The sequence below is a fragment of the Vicugna pacos genome, chromosome 12 (genome assembly GCF_048564905.1).
Source record: "Vicugna pacos chromosome 12, VicPac4, whole genome shotgun sequence".
NCBI lineage: Eukaryota > Metazoa > Chordata > Mammalia > Artiodactyla > Camelidae > Vicugna > Vicugna pacos.
This window is the reverse complement of record NC_132998.1, coordinates 54,274,328-54,295,152: the sequence shown is the minus strand read 5'-3', so window position 1 is coordinate 54,295,152 and position 20,825 is coordinate 54,274,328. Positions and strand designations below refer to the sequence as shown.

The following is a 20,825-nucleotide window of genomic DNA, read 5'->3' as shown; positions in this document are numbered from 1 at the left end:
TTGCCTTCCGTGTTTTGTGAAAGAAAACAGCTTTTAAAACAACCAGAAATTAATTAAGTGGCACCTGTGGTTCATCCTCCTTAACCCTCTTTACCTGCTTGGAGTTGCCTCCCAGGCGTTTAGAGTGAAGTTGACCTGCAGCGTGGATCTCTGAAGCTGGGACCAGAGAGTGTCACCAGCAAAGGCTTTGCCTCCAAAGGATTACAAAGCCCTCTGAAAGTAAAAAGCGCCTCATTAATGCAGAGCAGCGTGGTACCTCATTAATTGCAGGCTCCGAGGCTGCCCCTTAGATGATCCCCTGCAAAGGAGGTGGTGACAGTGGAGAAGGCGCGATGGAGGGGGTGAAGGGGAGAGGATGGACAAAGCGCTCCCTGGATCTCCCTCCAGATGAACTTGAGAACAGACCACTGTCATGTTTTGTGATTAAACTGCCTCCTGATTAAACTCAGGAAGGCAGGAAGAACTGCTCGACTCAGCAGATGCAAATGTCTGGATTCAGGTTTTTGGTTTATTTGTGTGCTTTCGCACATTTCTCTGTTTGTGGCTAATTCGGTGTCGTATAACCCTGTAGAGCAAAACTTATCAACCTTTTGAAAAGTTTAGTATCGCCATCACCCCAGGAGCCTTTTTAGATATGTTTTTCCTAACTACGACCCCATTAGATTTTAGTAACAAATCATAGTAATATCCAAGATTTTTTGCCCTACAAGAAGCAATTTTTGCTTTCTTGCAGAAAGCAGAACTTTTGCATTTTGAAGAATGAATGCTGAAGACTAAATTCATGATGAAGAAACAACAGGGTTTTTTTTCATTGCATTTACTAGCAAAATGATTGTCTCCATTCTTAGCAGGAGCTGAGTGTGTGTGGAGGGGGGTTTGCAGGTACATGTGACTTTTAGCTGGTTAAGCTGGGTCCCCTTAATTCCAAGTCCTGGGTTCTCTCCAGGTCACATTCTTACTCCTTGGTCACTGTGATGTCTTTCTGTAAACACAGGCACATACACACATTTGAAGACTGCAGATAAACAGATTGTGACCTGCACCAGTAAAACACCACACCATCTAACTTAGAGCTAGAACAGGATCACCAAAGCCACCTGGATGTCTTCCCATTCCATCAGCCTACCTCCTCCAACCCCCATCAGGACAAACCACCAACGTGAGTGCTGTAATAATGCTTCTGAAGTTTTCATGTCTCCCCAGACTGTACTGTGATCCCCTCAAAGCATTCATGCTGGTGTTTGAATGAATGAGTGAATAAAGCCGTTCACCAGTGTATTCCCATCACAAGGGATGGTTCTCAGTAAGCATTGCTGGTTTACATGTACTGTTTTTACTTTTTCAAAACTCTTCGCCAAGTGGCTCTGTGTGTCAGACCCCGTGCTAAGGAGACACACATAAATACACATTGTGGGCTGCAATAAGAATTGCAGCTTCTAAAAATATTAAGTCCAGGCTACGCAGGAGCTAATGCAATTTCCTCCTCAGCGCATTGAAAAATCTATTAGTTAAGAAGGCAGCAATATTTCAGGAAATTAAACCACTGTAACAGTCCAGTTCACAAATCAGAACTCCCAGTGCTTTGAAATGCTCCATTTCCTAACATAAAGTCCTGAGAGAGGTTTGGGCCATCCCCCGAAGCATCACAGAGCTAAATGGAGAAGGCTTCTTGCCAGGCGTGGGGGAGGACGGGGTTTTGTGGCCACTGATACGAGGAGGAAAGAGTTTATAGATCCACAATCACGTTCCTCTTGGTTCACTGTGCCTCTCTCTTCATTCCAGAGTTAATTATGTTTGTGGAAGATGGTTGCTCAGTAGATTTCTGAATAATGAGCGTTTCAGGGGAAAGCCAGAGAGCTCATTTTTTGGCTGGGGTTGTATGTTCTGAATAAATATTTGTGGACGTCCAGGTGGGAACACTGTCACCTGTAAAGACCAGCTTAGGGGTTCTTACACACTCTCCCTCCAAGTTTCCATTGTGGGAAGACGTGAAATGTGTGACTTAGCTCTCCAGTTGGTATTGGTTACTTAGAATTTCACAGGAGCTGACCTAGAGCTGCTTGTCCTGAAACGGGATTTCTGACTTTAGAACGAAGAACAGCCAGGAACTCATCATGGCTTCACTGTCAAACCGCCCGTGAGGCATCAGGTCATCTGAAGAACTCTTGCTCTTCCATGAGCACTTTGTTTTATTAACCTCTGAGAAAGGTCCCCTCTCCCTGGACCTCCAGCCCTGTCAAGTTCAGGTGGGACGCTGAAGTTCAGGGCTATCCTGTATCTCGTGTTTGAACAGTCAGCTGGTTGGTGGCCCAGCGTAAATGATGCAGCCAACAAGATCTTGGAAAATCCGGTGTTTGCTGTATCTCCTAAATTAGTGTGTCTAAGCGTGTAATCCGGGGACACCTGCTTTAGGCTCCCAGGGGGCTCTGGTTAACAAGACAGATTTCTGGGCCCTACCCCAAGCCTGGGAATCTGCATTTTCCATAGGCATCCTCCAAGGTTTTGATCCCATCAGCTGCAGTTCTGTTCATCTTTTTCTTCCCTGGGTTGCTAGAGTATATCCCCAAAATACAGTTGAGATGATGTGTCTTCGCTAGTGAGGACCTGTTTGTTTCCTCCCACCGTGTCTGGGTCACTGCCCAGAGTTCCTGAGTGCACATACAGCAGTCCCCGACGTCTGACCCTTTCCTGCCTGCCCAGAGCCTCTTCCATCACTGACAGCTTCCAGCGTTACCGAGGTCTGTCACACTGTAGTTGTTTTACATGTGCCCACACACACATGATCTTTACTTATATCTCTGTGCCTTCACTGATGCAGATACCCCTCCCCTCCTGCCTTCCTCCCAATATTTGAGAAGCTCAACTTTCAACCCATTGGTCAAGATCCAATTTAAGGCTCATCCTTTCGGGACATCTCTAAGTGATTATTACCTCTCCCGTCCAAGCACCCCCCTTTGACTATGCTTTTCCTAGATCGATGCCATACACATACCTGGAGTTTATCACAATCCGGTTCTTACAGACGGTTCGTACTACAGACGTGGTAGCTGGTTTCCAAGATGGCCCCCCATGACCCCGTCTGCTGAAACTCACACCCTTGTCTAGTCCCTTCCCGTGATGCACAGGACTGACCTGTAGAATCGAGTAAGACGTTGCAGAAATGATACCGTGTAACTTTGGAGGCCGAGTCATAAGAGATGTCCTAGCTTTCTTGTTCTCTCTGAGATCACTGACTCTGGGAGAAGCCAGCCGCCATGTTGTCACGGCATCCGAACTGCCCTATGGGGTGATCCTGTGTGGGGAAGAGCTGAGGCTTCCTGCTAACAGCTGGCATCAACTCCCAGGCATGTGTGAGGGAGCCAGGCCGATCCCAGGCATTCAGATGTCTGCAGGCTCCACCAATGTCTTGACTACAGCCTCATGAGAAATCCTGAGCAAGAGCCACCCGGCAAATGTGCCCCCAAATTCCAAACACAGTAACTGTGCAAGATAATAAATAATTATTGCTGTTTTAAGCTGCTGTCTTTTAAAGTAACTTGTTACACAGCAGTGGCTGATGAATATCCACTAGACCATGGACTCCTCGAGCACTGGCCATGTTTTATTCATCATGGATGCTGGTCCCCAGCCCATCCTCGGTACCTGACCCAGATTAAGTGTTCCATAAATGCCGACTTAAATGATTACAAGTGAGTTAAACTGGAGTATTTTTTTTTTTTGCTGGCAAGGATAAATACAAATGCAGATGACTTTATCTAGCAGATAAGAATCTCATCTTTTAGTTTTGATCTTGGTTCCAAATATCATTGGTGATAACATTTATTAACAGTTTAAAATAACAGCCAATACTTTGATACAGCACTGAATTTTCACAGTCCTATCGCGTATATGCTGAATGTGCTCATTTTACAGGTGAAAAGACAGAGATACATTGAGGTTTAATTACTTGCCCAAAGTGACCCAGCTAGTGAGTGATGGAACCAGGGTTCAAACCTAGGTGGTCAGACTTCAGAGTGTGTGCTATTCACCAGATTGAAAGCTAATATGGAGCACTTACAACACTGAACCAGGCGCCTTAGTTCTCTTGCCTCATTTAATGCTTTTGCAAATCTCATGGTATGCATTTTGTTTTATTTTCTCTATTTTACGGGGTTAGGAAGATGACCTCACCAGGATAGAGGTGGTGGAGTTGGGAGTCTGGACTTCCAAGCTTATATCAGGTTCACGATCCTCCTCCGTGACATCACCCCGAGTCCCGACCCCACTCGAGCTCCCTGCCCTCCCTTCCTCAACAATTATGTTCTGAACGTACAGGTTGGTTGCCAAGACGACCACTCAGAAACAACATGAAAGGCAGATAGGACTTTCCAAATGTGCTGCAGCCAGGATGGTTTCTTTTTATTTAATTTTTAAAAATGGGTCAAGATGATTTGTCATCCACCAGGAAAATGTTGATTGTGGTTAGAAACGTATTTTGAACAATAAATATTTCCAGGATGATGAGGAAAGTTTACAGATCACCTAGAGCACACCCCTCTAGGAAGGGAGCCGGATATGCTACTGTTGCCCCCATTTTACAGATGAGGAAATTAAGGTCCTGACTTCAAAGCCAGGACTCCCCAACTCCACAGCCTTTGTGCCTGATTGCCTTGAACAACTGCTCCTTGGTGAATATAGACTTGGCCGGGTGGTGGCAGGGGCTTGTAGTAACTAACTTGGAGAAGTGAGAATACACCTCAGTGGGCCAGGGGCTGTGGGAAGGGTGAAGAAAAAAGTAATACTTGCAGAATTTCAGAATAGAGTATCTAGGCCTGGGTCACTGAAATTTGAGGTAAGGGAAAGGACTTGGTCCCCACCCCCCAAACTTTAGGTACTGGGATAATGCTATCTGACCTTTCAACTAGTTGGAAGGGATTTAAGAAAGATAGCACATAGAAAGCTCTTATAACAGTGCCTGATACCCAGTGAACACCCAGCAAATGCTAATAGCATTTTCTATTGTTATCATCAGGGGCATCCCAATGCACCCTGGAAATCAATACCTTCAAGAAGAAATGAGCATCATTTCCTGACAAGACCAGACTCTTTTCTGGCCTTCCCTTGCCTGTCAAAGGTCAGAAACTAGCATCACCCCTAAGATGGCACTCTCTTTGATGCTCCGTGTTTTAAGCACACACCTTTGGAGATGTGTCTGTTGTCCAACCCTCTGCCTCCATCCTCATGTCACTGCCAGAATTCCTGAAAAACTTTTCTGTGAACCACCCAGCCTCCGATGAACCCTAGAATCACTTGCAGCTCTTCAGAGAAACTCCCCTTGGGGTCCATTCCCCCGAGGAACTAGCAGCTTCAGGAAGGTGATTTTCCCCTTGAGAGCATCCCCCACCCCCCACTTTACACAGAAACCCTGAAAACCTGGGGTTGCTTATGCCATCTGGATGTAAGTGCATGAGGTGGTATTCTGGAACACAATTTCAGTTTTGCTAATTAAATCTTAGAACGTGCTGCTTAGAATTATTTATTACCAGCCATTGCAGGGATACTCATCTGTCCATTAAAACAAACCTAACTTTCATTCTTACTATTGTCTTAGTCACATGAACCCTTCGGCATGTTTAATGGTGATGAACAGGCTAGGATATTGCTCTGCTAGGTGGCGTTGTCTCTATAGGATAGTCTGGGGTCAGTTGGTGTGGGGCCCTCTAGGTTTCTGCAGCTTGCCTCCAAGGAGGGTCTTCTCTCCGATGACCCCAAGACATAATGTCCCCAGTTGGATTGAAGTTTATGGTAGGGTGGGAGTGAGATCAGTAGCAGTGTGGATTTGCACCAGGAGACTGCCCCAGTCTGTGATATGGGTGACCACTCCCACCCACTGTTCCTCCTCCCATAACCGAGGATGTGCTGTCTAATTTGGACAGCCACCAGAGGAGGCTTCAAGTTTTCCAGTAGACCCCAGTTTGTGATTTATTAATCTTTTATATAGAAATATAAGAAAAAGTGATGGGTGATTTATTTCCCCGGACAAAACTATCTCCATTCCCTACTTCCCCTGTACTTTTACTGTCAGAGGTACCATAACTTCTTGCCTTTATGAGACTCCAAATCCTGAATCATCTGAGCCTGGATCCCATCCATTAGGAGAAGGAAAGTGGGCTTTATAGGGACAGGATGCTTTTTCAGTCCTTCCAGCAATATTGTGAAGTGAATATTTTAATCTCTGTTTTATTTATTTCCTCCCTGATCTTTGTTATTTCTTTCCTATTGCTAACTTTAGGTTTTGGTTGTTCTTCTTTTTCTAATTCTTTTAGGTGGTAGTTAGATTGTTTGTTTGATTTGTTCTTGTTTTTTTTGAGGAAGGCCAGTATTGCTATGAACATCCCTCTTAGGACTGCTTTTGCTGCATCCCATAGAGTTTGTGTGGTTGTGTTTTCATTGTGATTTGTTTCAATGTATTTTTTAGTTTCCTCTTTGATTTCATCATTGACCCCCCTTTTTTTTAAATAGCATGTTTAGTCTCCATGCAGTTGTTTTTTTCTCATTTTTCTTTGAAGTGAGTATTTTACTCCCCCACTTTGCAGATGAGCTAACTGAGGCTCATGGAGGTTAAATGACTTGTCTGTGGTCACACAGCTTATTAGAAGTGGAACTGGTGCTAAGGCCCAGGCTCAGGGGTTCCCCAAGCTCTGCCTCTTCCAGTGACCTGTACTGATCTGGACCCCAGCAGTTATGGAGGCCTCTGCTTCTAGTTGAGAAAATGTCAAAAGTAGCATTTGAACCCAGGCTGGGCTGACTCTGTTGTTACCACCGTACAAATGGCATCATCCTTGCCTCAAGGAGTTGCGTTTCAGAGCAGAAGAGAGGCTTGGAAAACTAGACACAGAGTGATAGCTTGCTGTGCGGTGGATGGAAACAGCTTGCATGGGGGGCCCTCTCCCAGCCCCCGGCAGTGGGGAGGGGATGACTGCAGGCTGTTGCCTTCTAGGTTGAGACTCGGAGGAAGAGCAGGAATTGGACAGAGGCGGGGAGAGCGTGGAACGTGCTACCTCTAAGAACAGGAGCCATTTATAATAAACGGATGTTTCTTCCCACACGTTCTTTCCCCTCATAGATTCCTTAGTTTTCTTTCTGAATACAAACTCATCCAAATGCTTCCTTTACCTCTAAATGAACACTCTAACTTAATTGATTATGGATTAAGTTGGGGACTTGGGGCGACGTTCAGGCCTGGGCTCATGTTGAGATTAATTTATTCCTGTATTCCTACTGTTCTGTGATGCATCTGAGTGCCTCACACGTGTGTGAAAAATAGAGCCGGGAGTTGGAGCAATCTAATTAGACGGCTTAACCCAACGCGCTGGTGTTCAGCCTTCACCAGGCTCTCCTGCTTTGATGGTAACCAAAATAGATGAATAAGTTAATCAGAGGGCTGATTAAATAGCACGGCTCTGCAGCATGGGCCGATGATTGCCACGTTCGCGTTCAGGCAGATTCTCAAGGGAGGGAGGAAACCAAGCTGGGTTTTAAAGGCGAAGGCTTACCCAAGGAAGAGCTTTATAAACCCCCTGCAGGGAATTACTTGGGGTCCTCAGGCCTCAGATCTTAAAGTGACAGCTAGTCCGGAAGCAAACTCCAAAGGAGGGATAACATGGTTTGGGGAAAGAATGCCAGCGTTTACCTGGCAGGTTCCAGCTATAGCTTTGCATCTTGCTTGCTGAGGATTGTAGGCAAAGCACTCACCTTCCCGTGCCATCCACCCAGCTGTCCATCCATCCAGCTGTTCATCCGTCCACCCACCCACCCATCACATAGACGTCTGTGATGTGTGAGGCGTGGCACCTTGACCTTGCCATCATTACTTTAAGTGAACGATTGTGCTGTTGTATTAGGTTTCTCCCTCCAAGTTCGCCCTCTCTCTTCTTCACTCTGCTTCGTGCCTCTTGGGGCTGATACCTAAGTGCTGCCACCCTGAGCTCACTCCCTTGCTGGCTTCTGTTTGGGTTCGCCCAGTGGGTGCCCTTGCGGGAGACCAGTGGGTAGGAGGAGAGAGGAGCTGAGATCTCTCTCCCCGATCCATCCTGTGGAATTGTCACAGCAAGGCCATGTCCCTCTCCTGAAGGTCACTGCTCCTGCCAGGTGGCTGATTCATCTGGCTCCCTCCTCTCTGGATTCTAGCAGCTGCTGGCATTGGCCCTTCAGGCCGTGGGTGGTAATGGTCCCCCATCCTTCCCCTCCGCAAGTCTGCGCAGTGCCTTGTTCCTGCCCCTAAATTCTGCATTCACCTACACCCCTAGAAGTGACTGCCCTTTTAACGGCAGAAGCTCAGGAAGACTGAGCAAACTTGTCCAGGTTGACATGGAGACTAACTGACAAGGCCCAAATCTGCAGCTGTGTCTGACTCTAGGACCTGTGGTTCAATGCTGTACTGTATCCAGGACCCCCACCTTCAATACAAAGCAGTTACAGAGGCATCGAAATGAGGAGGGAGAAGCAGGAAGAAGGGTGGGAGCATGTATCTGCAGAGGGTCTTTGTATTCCAAGCACTGGAGTCCTTTAATGTCCTTTAATTTCTACATCCACCGTGTGATGTAGGCAGCATCTCCACTTTACAGGTAAAGAAACTGAGGCTTAGAGAGATCAGCACTTCGTATGGGGCTGGAGTCCATGCTAGAACTTTTGTCTCTCTTCTCCCTCCTCCGTGCTGTCCAGGAACACGGTGACAGGGATCACAGACAGTGGATGAGTCTTTGTCTTGGTGAAGAGTTCTGTCCATCGGTTTACGTTTCCTTTCTTCTGGTCAAAAGTGCACTCACTTATGCAAAGGACCATTGCAAAACTGAGAATAAGGAGCAGATAAAATATTTTCAAATAAACTGGAGATGAAGGCGTGATGTGGCACAGTTGTGGGAGATGGAACGGGTCATGTGGATCAACGCAGAGGGGATTTTTTCATAACTTCCCTAAACGCATTCCTGTTTCCCACTGTCACCAGATCTTGATATGTTTAAAAATAATGCAGTGCTTAGTTTCTCTTTACAACAGTTATAGTTGCTCATTTTCAAAAGTTGAAAAGTACAGATTAAATGTGTGTGTGTAATATATACATACATATATAGAGAGAGACACTGATTCTCCCATCATCCCCGAATGATTGCTGTTAGTCATTTGATGCCTGCTTCCATTTCTTTTTTCCTTCTGCATGAAGTTGGGTGGGTGTGTTTTCACGTTTGATTATACATTGTGGTTATTAAGCAAAAGCAATTTTGAAACTTCTTTTTTTTTTCTTTTAACATTAAGAAGAGATAAGAGAAGCATATTTCATCTCCATTGTTTTTAGCCTTCCAGCGTATGCTATCAGATTTTTTAACTAGCATGTTTTAATTAACGGTTCAATTTCTCAGCCCTTGGATTGTTGCTGTTTCTTCACTTTTACAGCGTCGCGGTGAACACTTCTGGGAATAAAACTGTGGTCTCTTTGTTTTTAAGTTTGACTATTTTTTTTAAGGACAGTGTCCCAAAGTGGAATTATAAAGATAAAAGAGGGGGATAGTTTTTGGAATCTTGATTAAGTGACCACCTTTTCCATTAAAGGTTCCATTACAACTGTTAACTTCTTGAAACTAAGAGTGCTTTGGCTTCCAAGGAGATTCCCTGCCCATAGTGGTCTTCATTAGTGACCTGTACTTCTGGGAGCCTTCATCACTCCACTATTAGGTATTATTATGAGCCTTGGTTATTATTATTAATTATTATTATTATTATTGTTACCACGTGGTACCAAGGTGTGTGACTTGCTGATGATTCTGGTCACCTGTGGGACATTTGTTCCCCATCTATATCGTCAGGATTTCAGTGCTAGCTCTCCGTGGTCATCCTTCTGTGTGTGTATACCCCGTCTTGCTACCCAGTGAAGAGGGCTGCATAGATTATGACCAGGTCCTTCTTGGGTGTTTCTCTGAGTTCCAAAAGAGTTGTGCAGCACCAAACTGCTCAATCACAGTTGTAAAAATAAAACAGATATGCACGAGCTTTAACAACACCATTAAGTAGTAGTTTTTAATGACGGAAAAATGGAATATGACTTGAAGAAATGTATCTACCTAGAAACAGTTAGGTACCGATTTATATATACAGTCTGACTCAGTTCTTGAACTTTTATTTCTCCTTTTGTGCATATGCTGATTTTCTCCAATGAGCCTGTATAATTTCTATGCTAACAAAAAAATCTTACTTTAAAAAAATCTGAGCTTAGTGTTTGCAGGTGATAATTATTTTATAAATACTACTTTCCCTCTCCCTTGATTCGGACAGGTTTTCTTCCAAAAAAAACTTAACATGCCAAACTGTAAATAATGAGAACCAATCTTTTAAGAAAATATTCATTTATGTGCTCAACAGGTTTTTATTGGGTATTTTTTATGTACCAAGCACTGTTTATAATGGTGATGCAAAAAATTAATATAGAGATTTTTTCTTCCTTTTCTCCAACTCCCTCTCTTCACTACCCTGTCTAGTCGGAAGTTTCCTGGATCCCCAACAAACATTACTCTGGGATTTATGGTCTAATGAAGCTTGTCCTCACCAAGACGCTTCCTGCCAACCTGGAGAGGGTCATTGTCCTTGACACAGACATCACCTTTGCGACCGACATCGCAGAGCTGTGGGCTGTGTTCCACAAGTTCAAAGGTAATTGCAGCTCATTTTTTCCTGGTGTCTTTGAAGATGTTGGCGTGCCGAGAACAGTAATTGTCGTTTTTTATAATGTGAGGTCAGCCCTTAATGAGGTCATGCTAATGAAATGAATAAGGAATTACGACTATAGCTGCGCCTCGGCTCTACTGCCGTTTGAAACGTGTTAGAGGGAAACTGGGATGTGTTTGCCTTTCTTTAACACTTGAAGAGGGGAGGTCGATGTTCAGAGGGGGAGCCCAGTTGAGGATTGCTGAATGGATTTGTAGGAGATGGTATCAAATGTGTGTATTTCGTATGCAGATGATTAAGTGCTGACTTCCCTGCGTGGAGTCGTGCGTTTATCGGTTTTGTCTTTTTATCAAATGGCACTTTGATTGCCAAGAAACCCTGTGAGGTGGTGGAGATGGGTATTGATTACAGAGTGTTTGAAAGTGTTCTTATGGCTTTGGTTTCATTAACGGTGTGGTTTGTCATTTTAAGGAAGGATAAAAGTTTGGCTTGATAAGACGTCCCTTCTGGTTCCTTCTTAGCCGTTACTGTAGTTCTTGCCACTACCCCAAGGTGTGTGTGAGTGTGAGGTGGGGAGTTGTGAGCCCGATGGGTGTACATAACTGGCGTGGATGCAGGAGGGAAGTGGCAGGCTAGCACCAGCCTTGGACTGTCATTTTAATACCCCTCTTCCAGCTGTCTTCCTTAAAACTGCATTATTTTAAAAATTCTTCTCGATATTAGACAAATACAATGACAGATGCATTTGGCAGTGAGATTTTTTTTTTCACCCTCTAGATTCTGTGTTTAAAATCCCTCCTGCCTCCTCTGGGTAGCTCCTTATCCTGTGAAGATGAAACACCACTTAGTGATGTTAAATTGCAGCGTTTTCATAAACCACAGGATATTCCAGTTGGGTTCAGTTTCCATTCATGGACAGAGGAGTAAATTCCTCACCCACTCCAGTCGCTGCCTGCTTCCTTCTAGGGGCCTCCTTGCAATGGGGTAATAGAAAACAAAATAAAGGCCTCAGCACACCATGGGGGGAGACACTCTGACCCTCAGACTCTTCCTTGTCAGGATCAAAATTTTCCTTACCCGTGTCAATAATGACACTAATAAAGATATCATTTAGCAAAACTGTTGAAACCGAGTGTCTCAGCTTTCCAATCTCTTTGTAGAATGCTTGGATCTGTCCTTTTATTTTATTTATACAAATAAAGAAATGGAAGCTTGGTGGAGTGAGGGTTCCACCCGGAGCTGGACCAGAATGCATGTGTGTACTGGCATCAGGTGCATCTCTTTTGAAGCCCCCCTATGTCTACTTGTTTTTTCTGATTACATTAAACTCATTGGGGACAGTTTTTCTACAACGTTGTGGCATCACATCCCTATTTTCCTGCTGGTGTTCAGTACTCAGTGATGTATTTAGTCAACAGGCACTCATTGGGAGTTGGCTGGGAGTCCCTGGCTGTAAGGAGATATCCACTGGGTGCTGGCTCTGAAGGACTGAGCCGTGAAGGAGCATGAGAGTTGCTGCCTCTCCTGAAGAGGGCAGAGAACCCAGCTGGGACAGTGTCACAGAGGAGGTGACCACCGTGTTCCGGCTCACCGGATGAGAGCAGTGGTTGTGCGCAGTGGACGACCACATTCCCCTCTGGAGTAAAGGGCTCCTTCCTGCAGCTGCCGGGAGCACTGCCTGCGGGCGGCCCTCAGCCCTTGGTCCCCTTCGGAAAGGTCTCAGGTGAAGAGTCACCTTGCCTGTGGCCACGCCCCCTCCTGAGGCGCCCACAGCGTGGAGTGACTGATGCTTGGGGAACCTTGCAGAATCCACTGTAGCGTTCCTTGGAGTCTGCCTGGCAGCTCCCTTTCTCCCTCTGCCCCATCCTGCTCGTCCTCCCGCTTCACAGGTGCTGTCCCAAGAGCTCTCCCTAAATTAACTTCCCGTGTGCTTACGTCCATGGCGGGGTCCGCTTCCGGAGAAACCCAGCCGGCAGTGTGCATTGACAGCTGCAGGGCTCCCCTGGACAAGCGGGACTCCACAAAGTCACCGGAACAGGTGGTCACTAATTGCCACCTCACAGCCAGGCATCACATTTCTCCTGTCCTGGCTAGGACCCGCCCCAGGGCTGGTGGGGCTCTGTCGCCAACCACAACAGCAGTCACAGTCCTGGTCTTAAATGCCAGCCCCCTCCATCAGCCATGTATGGGAACGCTCCCAGGACTCTCTCTGCTCCCAGAGCTGGCCCCGGGATTGGGATTTGGATTTAGATTTGGATTTGGAGGGATCTGAGACTCAGGGCAGTTCCTGGGGGCAGAGCAGGAATACGGGCCAAGGTCAGGGCAGGGGAAATTTGAATATAAGGAGTCGAGTTAATGGGCTGCGTTTTATTTGTTCCTCCTTTCGTTGGTTTATTTCTAGCATCAGTCAGGCTCCCGCTGTGCAGAGGAATACATTAGATGCCGCTGTTAGAACAGGGGCAGCTGCCTTCAAGGGGCTCGCAAGCAAAGCCTGCTGTGTTCCGCTTTCATCTGTCACCCACAGCGGAGTGCAGAAGCCTCCGAGGTTTCCCCACGCCCACCCTAACTTTTCTGGGAAAATATGGAAGTGAGAAGAAAATAAGTTCTCTCTTCTCTTTTCCATATGCACACTTTTGTACAGGGTTTCGGGTGTATGTATGTGTGTGTGGTCATTTTTCCCTAAACTGGAAAGATTAGAAGCCATGTCATGAAACAGGAAGAAAGTCCCTCAGGACAGACCCGTAAACGTAAGACGCTCTGATTCAAGAGGGAGCGTTCCCCTCTCAGAGTGGCGATCACAGTTGACACCTTTCACTGTGAACATTTTGAGTGACGCTGATGCAGTTTGGCCTCGTTGATTTTCCTCTGGTTGGGGACAGCTAGTTACCTGGGGCTGCAGTGTCTCCAGTGTCCAGTCCCATAGCGGCTTGACTCCTCCAGGATGCTGTGAAATCCCCCTCACCTAAACTCGTTACGTGGAGGAGTGAGTAAGAAGCTTTTGGGCAGGGGCTCGGACCATCCCCAGCCTCGGGCACCGGCACCTTCGTGTGTCTCTCGGGGCTGTCCGCGTGCTCCCTGAGCCCTGACTTAACCTGCGTGGCGGATGCCTCTCCCCACTGCCCCCAACCCCACCTCATCTGCATCCTTATCAAGCCTGCTCCAACAGCTGGAAAGTTCTCAGAGCCGCTGGTTCTTAACAGAAAGAATCAGACGTGCCATTGATGGTAGAATTCGGAGTCACCCATTCAGTCTTGTTTCCTGGACCCCTACTAGCTGCCAGAGAGTTTGCCAACTATGGGGAATATTGCAAGAATAGAGCAAGTTCAATCCTTATCCCTGTGAGCATGTATTTGAGTCGGGGGAGAGAGACAATCAACAGCAACAACAAATAAAATGTGTATTAGGCGGTGATTAGTGCTCAGGGGGAAATGAGAGAAAGGAGCCAAGGAATCTGTGTATGTGTGTGTGTTTTCATAGTCAAATAGGGTCATAATGGAAGGTCTTACATGAAAAGTGACATTTAAGCAAAAATCTGAAGCAGTTTAGAGGCCGAGCAGGCCGGCTCTCTAGGAGAAGAGGAATCGTGTCCATCGGGGAGAAGGAACAGCAAGTGTGAAGTTTCAGGAGCCACATGGCCTGGCTTTTTTGGGGGCCAGGACAGCATGCAGAGCAAAGCAGAGTGAGCCCGGGAGAGGGCGGGGGCTAGTGAGGGCAGATCGCAGATCGCAGAGCTGTGGGAAGCCAGCGTCCAGCTTTGAGCAGAGGAGTGGTGTGACCTGATTTATGTTTTTAATGGATCACCCTGGGCACCCTTTTGAGATTAAAAGGAAGCACAGAAACCCTGTAGGAGATGGTAGCAGTCACCCAGGTGAGACGTGCCGTCGGCTCCAGACTTGAAAGGGGCAGAAGCAGGGAAAGACGTCATTGTATTGGGGCACCTTCTAAAGGCCGGATCACCGGGATGTTCTGTTGATTGGATGTGAGGAGTAGAGAGATCGGAGTCGAGGATGCCCCCAAGGTAGCTGGAAGGGTGAGGTGACATTTGTGCGATGAAGAAGATAGCAAGACAAACGGGTCCTGGGGGACGGTCAGGAATTTGGTTTGAGGCATTTTAAATTCCAAATACCTAATTGGACGTCCACGTGGAGCTGGGGAGGAGGCTGGCGGATAAAATGAGTACTTGCCAAGCAAAAGGGGATAAAAGCACTGCTTCTTAAATACTTCTTCTGTTCCAGGCACTGAGCTAGACGCATTGCACATTTGAAAATGAAAATAAACGGGGCCCAAGAGGTTAAATAACTTTTCATGGTCCAAGGGCTGTTGCCCCAGACTGCCGGGCTGGGGGTCCGTGCTCTCCCTGCTGCCTGCGGCGCCCCCTCCAGGCTTCCCCCCGGCCCCGGGGGAGGGCACCTGGGAGGCAGGGTCTGCATCTCAGTGTGGGTGTGGCCGCCCATCGTGAGTCAGCTGGACCCCTGAGTGCCACAGTTTGACTGCATGAAAATTTGGAAATACTATCTGATCTTAGCAGTTTGGAGAAGATGCTGTAAAGGCGTAAGTGATGGGCGCACACCCGTAATGTGAAGCTTTTGGAGGAAAGCCGTGCTGAATGTTCAGGACAGTCTTTCTCCTCATAAGGACAAATGCCTTTCCTTTAAGAAGGTCTTGTTGCCATGGTGCTGAGTTCTGGCCTGGAAGCAGGTGTTGGCAGGGTCTCGAGGCCAGGTGGGTGTTACCCTGCTTACCCTCACATCTCCACGGTGTGGACAAATATGTCACAGCAGTGGGTGTTTTTTAAGGCTCCAATAGACTAATTCCAGTTCACATTTGTAAGCACTGATCCTGTGCCAACCACTCTGTTAAACACTCTCTGGGTAAACTCATTTAATCCTCACGGCACTCCCTTGAAGTAATTACTGTTGATGTTCCTATTTTCAAGATTTGGGAACCGATGGTTAGGGAGGCAAAGCAGCTTACCCAGCGTCTCAGCTCTTAAGTAGTGGAACTGGGATTTGAACTCAGATGGTCCAGCTCTAAATCCAGCACTGTGCACCCTGCCCCCGCTCTGCCCGGAAGAGGGGAGGGTGGAGCTTAGTGTCTCTTTGGAGAAACCAAAGTCAGGTGGATGAAAGAACCCTCAGTGACCGTAGAAAGTTTGCAGAGGTGGGCCCAAGATGATGCAGGCTTTTAGAGAGCAGGCATGGGGGCAGAATCAGAGGCATGAGGAAGTGTGGTTTTCTCTGAATTTGAGAAAATAAAACCTCAGTCTCCAGAATCCTGGCCCAGCTGTGACTTCCCAAAACATCCTCTTTAAAGTCGCTGTGATCCGTCAAAGCCCCCCCCCCACCATGTCCTCAACGCGGTCCAGTAGAATACGCCAGAATCGGGGCTTCCCGCAGGGATTCTGTGACCCCGGGCAGGTTACTTGACTTCTCTGGGCCTCAGTGAACAAGGAACAATACCAGCAGGGTCCTTGCGGGAAACACACCAGATCACAGGCACGGTCTTTCGCGTTCCGTTTTCTCAGGACTCCTGCCAGCGGGCGTGGGATGAGGGCGGAGATGGAAATGCATGTCTGCTCATTGCCTGGCAGCTTTGTCCCCACAGCCGTCGGGGCTGGGGTGGCTCCAAGTGTAAAGTAATGTAAAAATGCTCAGTACGAAGAACACCGAAGTATCATTTTTGAAAAGACATTCGTAGAGCTTTTGTGATTATGATCACTTGCCTTGAAGGGGGTTTTAGATATTCTTCCTTTCTTTTTTCTTTTTCTTTTTCTTCCCCGTTCTTTTTTTAATTGAAGTGTAGTCAGTTTGCAGTGTTGTGTCAGTTTCTGGTGCACAGCGTAACGTTTCCATCATACATATACATACATATATTCGTTTTCATATTCTTTTTCATTATAGGTGACGACACGATACTGAATACAGCTCCCGGGGCTGTCCAGTAGGACCTTGTCGTCTGTCTATGTTTTATACACAGTAGCTAGTGTAGGTCCTCTTGGACCTGTCTTCAGGTCTCCTCTCTCCTTCTTACCTGGCCGTGGCCTGCCCCTCCCTCCCTCCTTCCCTCCCTCCTCTCTCCCCAACTTCTCTCCCTTTCTCAGTGGAACTGGTGGAGTAGGGAAAGCTTTGCAGAGGAAGGTACCAAGTTTTAAATCCCTGCTGGTCTCCTCATCAGAGGATGGCTTGGGGTGTTGTTTTAGCATCTGTCAGCCTCACTCCTGCACCTGTACAAGGAAAATCCTGGTGTCTTCTCTTAGTGATGTGAGGTCCAGGCAGTGGTCCACTGGTTCCCAGTGGATGCTCAGGCCGCAGGATTTCCTTTCACCCTTCCTTCCTCCTCTCTCCTGTGTGAGTTTGTTCTTACCCACCCCTGCCCTTTCTCCAACTTCCAAATGAAGCTTCATGCTTCCCTCCCTTCAGCTGGTATAAAAGGAATCAAAGAAGGCCTTTCAGGATGACCATATAACCAGCCGAAAGCCGCCCCCTTCGGCCCGGCCTGGTGTGGTCCTCTCCTGCGGGTGCTAGTGGCAGACAGGGCCCCGGTCACCGCACATCTGCTCCCGACAATTCCTAAACTTGAGAGACTGTTTTGCCACGGGGAAGAAAAACAGAAATTTTAAAAGCTATAAAGTCTGCCATAAAGTGCTGTAAAATGACTCCAGCTGCGCTGTGCGCGTGAGGGACGCAGTGTCGGTGCGGAGGTGCTGGAACTCTGCCGGGACAGAGCCGAGCTGTCTGTGGTCTTCGTTGTCCGTCGTAAGATTCCGCTAAAAGGCTGGGGCACTTCTTTTTCATCTGGGCTGTGGTGTCAGTGTTGCCCTGCACTCCTGGTACTGCGGGCTTCCTTCCTCAGCACCCAGTTTCATTGCCCAGTTCTCTTTTTCACCTTCTAATTCCTGGGAAGCTTCCTGTGGCCCCTTATCCTCCCTCCCTCCACCTGCTGCACACCTGTTGTCCGCCCTGCCTTCCACCGAGAATCCAGGAGCTACGCGCTGATCCTCTCCGGAGATGCGTCATGGTTCTTCCATCGACAAGCGGAGATGCTCGCTGTGGGGGGCTCTCGGGACTTTCAGTCCTGGCAAATTTGGGGAAGCGGTTTTAATTATTTTTCAGATAAACTTTGACATGGATCTGCCTTCTCTCGCTGTTTGAGAAAAACTCTTTTGCCTTGCCTGAGCCTCTTGTGTTGCTGTTCTGTGAACGTGGGGGAGCGGGTACAGTACAGTAATCACTGCCCCACAGGCTACATTTGGTGGTTAAGTCGGCAAATGGCTCTGCCTTGCACAGTACTTAACAAGTAACTCCCTTCCTTTCCTTCTGCATTCGTCATTTTCATCTTGTTTTTTCAACCTGAAACTCCTGAGAGTTGGGGGAACGGAAGTCTGCCTGCCCTGCCCCCTGCCCCCTGCCCCCTGCAACCTGCCCCCTGCCCCCTGCCACCTGCCCCCTGCCCCCTGCCCCCTGCCTTCCACATTCTTTCAATCACCCGTTCTTTCATCAGTTTGTTATCTTTTGAGCCCTTGGACCTGTCCTAGGTCCTGGGGATAAAACAGTAAGTCAGGCAGACCCAGACCTGCCCTCATGTTGCTAATTTCCATTAGATGCTTTTTCTGTGTCAGGCGCTGGTCCGGCTCCTCGGCCCTCAGAGGTCTTTAAGTTCCTTGCCCAAGACCAGGCAATGAGGCAGTGGCAGAGCCTGGATAGAAGCCAGGCTGACCCCAGGCTGACCTCAGAGCCCTCACTTTTAGCCACTGGATTCTAAATCCAGCTTAACACACAGTCACGTTATGCGGAAAGTACCTTGAAAGGCAGAATCCAGCGTGAAGTGGAATCACATTTTGGGGAACGCAATCCTGGCCAGGTGGGCTGGGAGGTCAGGGAGGCTTCCGCAGGGAAGAGGCATGGGGACCTCAGCCTCCATGGCCCCACTTAGGTGGGGGGGTGTCGTATCCAAAGACCTGAGGCCCAGAGAGGGTGGTGCAGACCCTGAAAGAAACATTAACTCTGCTCCTCAAACAGGCCAGGCGGCCTCTGCCTTTGGTCCTTTGCTCTGATGTCCGCCTGCGGGGGCCGCTTGGACCCCAGACCTCTCCCTGTCTTGCTGCCATAAGTCCCTTTAAGTCTTTGCTCAAATCTCAGCTTCTCAGCCAGATTCCCCCCGACTGTCCCCTTTAATCCTGCGTCCTGAGATCCCCTGCGTCCCGTCCTTCTCACCCCGCTCGCTTCACCTTTGTGACGGCACCCCTCACCTTCTCATCCAGTTAATAGTTACTTACTGAGATGGCCGTTCTGCTCCCCGCAGCGAGCAGCACGGACCCAGGTCCCAGGGACACGGCTGGCTTCACCGGGCTCCTGTGTCTTTCCTGCTGAGACAGAAGCACCACACGGGGAGAGGCCTTGTTCTGTCTGCCTTGCTCCCGACGCCTTCCCGGCACCTGAGACAATGCCTGGTAGAGGAAGGGCGCTCAGTACATGGTTTCTGGACTAAATGAATAAGGCATGTGATTCTAAAAATAAGGCCAGAGAACTACGAAAGGTTTTATAAGTTACAGCTTTGGGTTTCACCCAAAGGTAACTGAAAGACTGTTCAGAGTTTCAGGGACAGAAAAGGATACTAGATTTTCAGATTTGAAAGGTTGCTTTGGCTGGAGTGCGGGATGATCTGAAATCTGAAGCAGGAAACCAGGGCCTTGGAAGACAGTTCAGATAGTAGGTGGGAGGCTGGCTACTGCGGTGGTCCAAGCAAAATAGGATAGTGGCCTGAGGCAGGATGTTGTCCTTGGGGGCAAGAGGAGGACCTGGGTTAGAGATGGACAGGGAGGCTGAGTGGACCCTGATGACAAGTTCAGTGTTGAATGTATGGAGATAAAGTGACGGGTCTGGGCCTTACAGAGAAGTCCGGGCTGAAGCTGTCTTGAGGTGTTTCCTTTTAGGGATGAAAATAGAGCTGTTTTATTAAGATGGTCCCACCAGGTTATGACAGTTTTCCTTTGCTGGACTTCGGGTGTAGAACCTGGGGATGCCAGCCCTGTGCCTCCCTGGCTGGATTTGCCGCATCTGTTAGGAGGCCAGTTGGGTGGTGGCAGGTGGGGATCAGCAAGTCCAAAGGCGGGGCAAGGTGTGACAGGCAAGCTGTGAGCAGCAAGGAGGGGGAGCAGAACCCATCAGAGGAAGATCCCTGAGCTCACCTTGGATGTGTTTGGAGCCCCTGAGCCTGCAGCCCATCCCCAGTGAGTGATGTCACCTCCTGCCCCAAACTGCCACTTTATCATCAAGCCAGCCACATCCTGAGTGTCAGGTCTGTGCTCCTCCTGGGATGGGGCCAGACAGCCACACTGTTCCCCCAACAGGGGAGGCGGGGCTTCCGTGCATTGTGTGATGTGCCTTCATGCACAGGGACCAGGTCCTCTGTGAAGCGAGCTGGAGGACACTGAGGCTCATGGGGAAGAGGAGGAAAGACAGATTTCTAGAAGTAGCTGTGTTGTATTTCTTTCCCCTCTTCCTTACCCAACTCAAGTGTCCATTCCCAGGGTGACAGGACAGAGACATCCGAGTCTTTCCTTAGGGTTGCTCCCCATCCAGCCTCTCACCGTCTTTATAACCTTGACACTTCTCAAATCTCTGAACCGCTGATTCCTGCCAGCAAAGTGGGGATGGTAACGTGGTGAGGGTGATGTGTGATGATACATAGAATGTCTCGGCGCAACACCTGACACCGCGTGAGCACTAACAATGTCTCGCTGCTGCTCTTACTGTCATTAGAGCCATTTCGCCGTCATCACAGTAAGGCAGCTGTCATCACACCTGAAAGATTTGGGTGGGGAGGGTCTTTGAGCTTAAAGGAGATGATAACAGTCCGCATGAGTAAGGAGAGCCCCCCAGATATCCTCAGTCACGATGAAGACAGGCCTAGATGGAGGGTTACAAGCGAATGAGAGTCAGGATTCTGTCCTGATTGGAAAGAGCTGGCTGCGTGTCTCAGTGGGGAGAGCAGAGGCTGGGGTGGGTGACAGTCCCCCAGGGACCTGGGTAGAGGCCTGGCTCTCCCGTGCAATCTACTCCTTGGTTTCTCAGGCTTAATGGGAACAATGTTTTGGAAGCAACATATGTAATTCACCTGGTCCTTGGCAG

At 48.2% G+C, this 20,825-nt stretch overlaps 1 protein-coding gene across 1 annotated transcript in view; it reads left to right on the top strand.

Annotated features, from left to right (window-relative positions):
- LARGE1 (LARGE xylosyl- and glucuronyltransferase 1) overlaps positions 1 to 20,825 on the top strand; it is a 488,867-nt gene that overhangs the window by 268,946 nt on the left and 199,096 nt on the right. Inside the window, exon 6 of the mRNA XM_072973425.1 lies at positions 10,509 to 10,680. Coding sequence (XP_072829526.1) covers positions 10,509 to 10,680 — 172 coding nt within the window. The remainder of the gene's footprint in view (positions 1 to 10,508; positions 10,681 to 20,825) is intronic.